General features: G+C 36.8%; 1 protein-coding gene across 1 annotated transcript in view; it reads left to right on the top strand.

Annotated features, from left to right (window-relative positions):
- The first annotated feature begins 234 nt into the window (after positions 1-234).
- The window catches only part of LOC110166390 (putative cytochrome P450 120), a 29,559-nt gene continuing 22,048 nt past the window's right edge, over positions 235-7,745 (top strand). Inside the window, 9 exon segments of the mRNA XM_055154126.1 lie at positions 235-506; positions 508-592; positions 1,263-1,340; positions 1,460-1,544; positions 1,716-1,751; positions 2,168-2,307; positions 2,438-2,561; positions 2,895-3,039; positions 3,127-3,237. Of these exon segments, the coding sequence (XP_055010101.1) occupies positions 402-506; positions 508-592; positions 1,263-1,340; positions 1,460-1,544; positions 1,716-1,751; positions 2,168-2,307; positions 2,438-2,561; positions 2,895-3,039; positions 3,127-3,237 (909 nt within the window). The 5' untranslated portion in view covers positions 235-401.

Genomic DNA, 7,745 nt, shown 5'->3' with positions numbered 1-7,745 from the left:
ATGTAGGCCCCATAATGTAGTATAATACCAGTGTCCTAACTTTCACTTCACACCTAACTACCTGCAAACAAAACAAAAACTAAATAGAGACATCCTAGATACACATCCCTGTTTTCCGGGTAGTTTTTTAAGGCTTTTTATAGCCCAATCTATAACTCCGTATTGTTGTCGTAAAATCAAGAATATCAATAGATTATCCCACAGTCATTGAACGCCACGCAACACCCCAGTGACCTCAGGAGAGAATAAGCCACAGCAGCGGGGAAACAGCAGTAATCTGACCCAGCGGAGACTCACAAAAGGTGGCGATGACTTTTACGAATGTGCCTTACGGATGTGCATGCTTCTATTTAAATCAGCTATGCACATGAGCCTAAAACTTTACTCTTTAGGCGGACTGAATGTCGAAACTACCAGGAAATGCGGGACTCACGGTGCTCGGGGATAAGTCCCTGGAGTTCTACCGGGATCCAGTGAGTTTTTACCGGCAGAGGATGGAGAAACACGGCGGCGAGAGTGTTCCAGAGCCGCCTCCTCAACCGAGCCACCGTGTTCGTGTGCTCCGTGCGAGGGGCCAGGGAGCTGCTTTGTGGTAACTACAACATACACCTGCATCTGTGTTTTTATAGTCTTGGAATTTGTTAATCGTACTTTAATAATAATCATACAGCCAGTGTAAGTGTGCATGCATAGGGTACTGTGGTGTAGGCTACATGCTGTATTAAAAAAAAAAACTCATACAGCCAGTGTAAGTGTGCATGCATAGGGTACTGTGGTGTAGGCTACATGCTGTATTAAAAAAAAAAACTCAAACTGGACAGATGAAGCAGAGGAGCAAAAAAATGGGCGGAGTTTACAGGTGCACCAGCAACAAATACGATTCTTTGGATTTTGAGAGTGGGGAATATACTTTTTTCGTTAATTTTAATATTTTGGATGGGTAACGGGGACAACACGTGTGTATTTTCTAACAAAAACAATTAAAATACTTCAAATGAATGCCACTATATGTACAATGATTCCAACCCCCCCCCAAGTAGTAGTCTATAGCATAAAAGCACCCCAGGATTAGTCAGATCAGTCATGGGAGAAACTTGTGACTCGTTTTCAAGTGTAGAATCTCACTAGTCTATTGTAGCAAGTCAACTATAAAAGAGCTGATGGTGCCTTTCATGGGCTGTAGAACAAGGAAATACTCATTTATTTAATATGATTTATTTCTTCATGTTTTAGATGTAAAATTATTCTTCTGTGTGTTACAGAAAAGTCCAATATTTTTCAAAAGGACCCCACAGATTTGATGACAAACATGTACGGAGATACGATTGTCACCACCAATGGTATAATTTAACAGTGAGGCCTTTATCATCATATCATCAATTTTGTAATATTCACCAGAACCTTTTACTTGAAATAAACTTAATACCTGTTTAACTGATGGCATACTTTTTAAATTTAGGTGAAGAGGCAAGTCTTCTCCGTCTGTCGTTTTCCAGTCTTTTCACAGGAAGTAGTTTAGAATCAATGAAGGCCTACATAACCAGGTAAGGACAACAATACTAAATAAGATTTAATAAATTCTAATCCATGTCATGACTTAGAAAATTTATTTTAAAAAGTTGCTGTAATGTAACTATTGCATGATCAAATGTAAAATAAAACATGTAGTATAACATGTCTACTAATGTTGCAGTGCTCTTTTCCTATTTTTTTAGTGTGTGTGAGCAACATCTGAAGGATCTTTCACAAAGGTAAAAACAGTGCGTCAGTTTTCATATAGTTATTTGTAATTCAGTCCTTTTTGCTAGTTTAGTCCTGGTCTCAAATAAGGTTTGTAGAACATCATTTTTGAAGCCTTATTACTTTAGTTTTAGCTCAAACTAGACTAAAATATTTTGGATGTTTTAACATTTTGGTTGTTTTAATTGCACTGAAAAACCTGCATGCATCCTGTGGGCTTGCATCTCCACAACCCTTATTCTCACTCTTATTTCGGCATCCACCTGCTTGTGTCCATGGAGATATTGACTATAATATTCCACAGTATGGCATAAACAGAATCATACACAGTGTAGTCAACAATTAAAAACAAACCATATTCCTTATAAATGGTCCAGTGGTCCTAAATCATATGAATGTAATTTTATATTTTATGCTAACTTTGCAGTGGTCGTCCAGAGTGTGCCTATTCTGTGTTTAAGTCTTTGGGGACACACCTGGTGTTGGGACTCTTTCTGAATGTTCTTCCAGAGGAACAGCCTGAACTTTACCAGGAAATCTCTCAGCTCTGCACACAGCACTGGCACGGTAGGAATCATGGTCCAAACCGTGTGTGTGACAAAAGAGTGATAAAAGAAAGTCTGCTTTTACAATAGAGTTGCATACACTTCCTCATTTGTTCTTCCTGTACCTCTTGTGTCACTGCTGTCTACCACAGGTCTAATCTCAGCCCCCATCAATGTGAAAATACCCATGTGGTCGTCCGGCTTCTCCACAGCTCTCGAGGCCAGAGAAAAGCTCATGGCTATCATTAAAGACAAACTGCAAAATGACAAAAATGGGTAAACCAAGTAAATGATCAACACATACACACTCATAAATTATGCACACATTTTATGATAATAACCTTGTTCTATAAATAGATTATAATTACTTTATTATGTTGCTAGTTTTATTAATTCACTCACATTCTTAATATCTATAGCCAGGTCAAAGAGCTGTCTAAGCAGATATCCCATAACACATACTTTACATTATTATTATTATTATTATTATTATTATCATTATTATTAAATTTACTGCTACCAGAATTTATTGCAAAATTTAAAGATATTGATTGCAAAAAAGTATCACAGTTTGTTGATATTTGAATTGAATTTTCCTCTCCTCTGTAGTTTTGTTGGCACACTGGGATCCTTGCCTTTGCCTGACTCCAGCTCTGCCTCTCAGCATCTTCTGCTGTTTATCTCCGCTTTGATCCCCAAAGCTCTGGCATCTCTGCTCACCTCTTTTGCACTAGCACTCAGTGGCAATGACCAGGTGAAAGCAAAACACAGTTTAAATTTTGTGTATGTTTTTTAAGTAATGTGTAATTATTAATTAGCCATGGTCATTTGTTCTTTACAGGCGGAAACCCGTAGAAAAGCATTGCAGGATCCTGATTACTTACAGTTAGTATTGCTGGAGGTCCAAAGACTATGGCCTGCTTTCATTGGTGGACGAAGGATAGCAAGTCAGGTACATTTCCACTATAGTGTTTTCCCCTCAAAATGACAAGATTTGATTACTTCTGGTATAACACCCAACACATCAGAAATAGGTGTTTTGTATGTACCATGTCTCATAGTGTGCATAGAAACATAATTCCTTAAAATTCCAATGTGAGCACAGTTTAATAACTGTATAAGAAATAGCAATAATCTCAAAGTAAAGCTAGTGTAAGATAAAGTTAAAACAGAAAGAGAAAATGTATTTGTCCCACAGTGTCCCATGTTGCAATGCACAGTTCAAGAATAGCTGAAAAAAGAGATTTTCAATCAACAACCATCAACAAATAACTAAAAGAAGAAGTAAAGTTCTTCATTATGTATACTGCAGAGTACATATTTTTGTTTATTCACATTTGTCCACTAGGTGGCGATAGTGAACTGCATTTACTTCTGGTGGAGTCTGTGTTTTTAGCATAGACGTATTGGTGATGCTTATAGCACTAACTTCCAGCCCTGGTGGACAGCAACTATTGTATGGTTATACAATACTTCTTTGTAGATGAATTTGAAGTTTTGAAGTATTTTGCATGTACTTTTGGCAAGTGACATTTTCATATCATGTCTGTTCTACTAATTTCCACAGACACAAGCATCTTAAGTAATATATTTGTTGGCATTTCCTTACTTGTGTAATATTATTTTGAAATACTTGCACTATCACTTTTGTTTTTGAGCGTCTTCCAATTCTCCTCTTTGACAAGCTCTAGGTAAAGTTAAGGTACACTTTATGGACTTGATTGCATTGTATTGTCCTCTGCCCTTGACCCATTCCACTGGAGCAAGCTGTTAGGAGCTAGAGACCCATCTCCAGATCTTGATCTAGACTTGGCCAGAACTAGTGCTGGTTTTGGATTGTAGGAAAAAAATCTGAATAATATAGTAATTTACAGTTAATAGTTAAACATAATAGGACATTGTGATCTAGAAAATCAGCAGGTATATTCTCTACTTTTTCTCAGTTGATTTGAGGCTTTTAGCTCTTGTTCAGTCATCTTTGATCCGTGTGACCTCATTGGATGGACTTATGTAAGAGCCCAATCAGGGGCATTGATCGGGCCCGGTGATGGATTTGCTCTGGCCCCCGGAAGGCAGCACGGACACAGGCGGCGGTGGGGATCGGAGTGGCGAGAATGGCGAGGGGGGCCAGGGGGGTAGAGGGGGTGGGGGGTGCAGTAGTGACGCCCGTTAAGCCGAGTGGAAAGTCGTTTGTCACTTCCAGGAAATGCACCAGTACACTTTGTATTACTGATGACCTTTGCGAGTTCACTACTGGCTGACTTTGGCACAGTTGTACGGTGAAGTGAGTGGAAGTGTAGGAAAAACACAGAAAAAGATTGGAGTACTGGCTTTCTAAGCTTTTTTTGAGTAATTAAACTCAAAAATCAAAAAAATTATTGTTAAAGAAAGAATATGCTACTGCAGTAGTGGTTAAATTATATATAATGTTTATTTATGGTTATGTTATGATCATGGTGACATTCACAATTTTAAGTGATGGTACATCACTTTTTGGAAGTGGAAAGACACCTGCATAATTCCATTGAAATAAAGTTAAAGCCATTCTTCTGAACATTCTACATGGAAAACATTTTATGCAAAGGACAAGCAGGAGAAGTCCCTCCTCCTGGCCAAATACGAGCCAGTTTTTTTTTTTGTGGAGATGCAAGCACACTCAAAGAACACATTTTTTCCCTAATGAAAAAAAAAATCATGCTTTTATTTATTTATTTTTTTTTTAAAGTTACTGTACATACTGTGACTTTAAAGTGTGGACAATTCATTATACAAATGATGTCCATAATGAGCCTTCTTACTGTTACATAATTTTTTCCACCACAAAATGTGAATTTATATTGAAGTTCTGACAATTAATTCCCAGTAGAAAGTGAAATAAAAAAGATAATAGGTTGGATTATGAAGAATCCAATTCAAGTAAAAGTATCATGCAAATCCAAATATTTGTAGTAGCCTTTTTTTCCGTTTTTACTGTTCATTATCAATTTAGTATTTAGTTTTTAATATATAAATAGATTCCATGACATTTATTATAGATTCTTGTGTGTATCTCTATTTGGAAGAATGACATGTCTTCTTTCCACCTAAACATTACTCACAAACAGAATCAGGAACCGGATGGGGGGATGTTTTTGCGCAGGCAGTGTCAGGTGATTAGTATTCACTATCAGGTGGAAAAGTGGAGCTCCGTCAGGTAGAACTAAGATATGCACTCGTTTTCACCGTGTTTGGCCAGAATGAACTCCGCAAGGCCACAGACATCTTTCGGCCAAGAGATTTGTGAAAAGATTTTCCACTCCAGCAGAGAGGGTCCGAGAGCGAGAAACGAGAGAGGGTAGAAGAAAGAGAAACAGCAATCATGTACTCTGGCAGTGCATTAGAGCTGCCTGCGTCTAATGGATGGACCCAAAGAGTGGATAAACAGGGCTACAATAGGCTAAGTGCTCTTTTTGCCCAAGGTGCCTGCTTTCATATAGGCCTTTGTGAAAAACAGATTATGAATTTTCTGTCAACTATGATTATGTTGTTTTTTTTTCTTCTTCTTTCTTTGTAAAGTAGGTTTTGTTAAGTTGAGTTTGGTCAAGGTCACTTAGGGAAAAGGAGAAGCAGGTGGTATCAGGTGAAGTAATTCATTGGACTGAGTGAACCTTAAAGATAGAGGACGTAAGAATGAGAATATATCCAGACTGAGCTGGTGATACAGTGAATTAATATACCTTAACCCTAACATATTTCAAATGCATAAAATCAACGAATCGGCAATTTCTAAACTACTGATTGACTCATACGTACAAAATTGTAATATAAACACCGTTTTCACAATTAATAATCCAAATCAAATTTTCAGATTTCAACCTAAATCAAATGTATAGGTGGAGCTCCAGATGATTTTTTTTTTTTTTTTGCTAAGAAAATCAGTCAGACTGGCATTTAGGATGCGTTCACACTTTGGTCCTGGTTTGATCCTAGTTTAATCCTGGTTTAGATTTGGTTTTGTCCTGTTCTAGTCCTGGTTTAGTCCTAGTCTAGGTTTTGTTTTGTGTTTAGACCCAGTTGAGTCCTGCAAATTTTGATGTGGTGTCTTTGGTTGGATATTTATCACATTGAGGGTACAATAATGTGTATGTACACATTCACATCATGGTGACCTGCCTCTGTTATGGGCACAAAAAACGGTCCCCCATGACATAAATGATATATTATTAGATCAACAACATGGCTTAAAGGGCCTATATTACACTGTTTTCTGATTTGTTATAATTTTGTTTTTCATCAAAAGCATGCCTGGAGTTATGTTTAGTTTCATTCATGTGGTAATAAAGGAAGTGCTCCACTGTGTTTTTAAACTCCATACAATTTCACTAGAATCATTTGGATTATTACAGTCCTGGAATTGCCATTCTTTACTGAAAAAGGCAAAAGGTAGCTGCTAATTTAAAACCTACCACTATATGATACCACAAGGTAGAACAGAGCATTTTGACCTTTGGAGATGTAGAACAACTAATAAACCAGGATTACTCAACCATGTGTGAATGAAACAAAACGCAACTCCAGGTCTGTTTTTTGTGAGGAAAAGGCATTACAGTATAACAAGGGTTAAAGCTCACAAGAGTCAATTTTGTGTAATATAGTTCAGATATGGGTTCAACTGTTAAGGTTAAGGATTAAGTTAAGGTTATGCAAGTGATAACTGTGGTTAAGGTCAGATTCAGACTCCAGGAAATGAATGAAGGTCAATGTAATGCCCCATTAGGCATACAAACCCAACATCTGAATGTATTCCAAGAGAAAATTATCTTTTATACAGACAAGATCCTACAACAAAATTAAAGTACTACCATATATATATATATATATATATATATATATATATATATATATATATATATATATATATATATATATAAACCATTACAAATAAGTAAAAATGTAGCAATACATAGGAGCTCTAACTTGGTTGTTAGATCACAAAAGGTCCACGAAGATGACATTTTTACAAAATTAGGCCTAGACTAAGTTGAAATGATGCTGCTTGAGGACATCTTGATTGAGTACACTTAGAGGGAAAATAGGTCTTTCATCAAAAACACCATTTTACACATTTCCTGTGTCATTTTGGTGTAATTATGGCTCGGTCTGAGTCATCCAACCTCTCCTCAGCACATGGCATGTTTTGGAGTCTGTGTGTAGTCCAGATAACAGTTATTTGAATACTAAAATAGTGTACAATTATGTCAGTTTTGATTAATCAATTAACTTGATCTGGCACTTACTATCATCAGGGTGGGATATGATAAGATGATGTTAAATAGACTTGCACAATACATCACAATCAAATCAAGATCATGTTTTGAGCTGGAGCAGTTAACAATTTGCAAAAACTGCAACAGAACATCTACAAAGAACAAATATTGTACTTGTATTTTAGACCTCCACAAACATGTTCTGAAATTCATG

Source organism: Boleophthalmus pectinirostris, unplaced genomic scaffold, assembly GCF_026225935.1.
Source record: "Boleophthalmus pectinirostris isolate CB_2022bp ecotype Guang Dong unplaced genomic scaffold, ASM2622593v1 HiC_scaffold_18, whole genome shotgun sequence".
NCBI lineage: Eukaryota > Metazoa > Chordata > Actinopteri > Gobiiformes > Gobiidae > Boleophthalmus > Boleophthalmus pectinirostris.
This window is presented reverse-complemented; position numbering and strand designations above follow the sequence as displayed.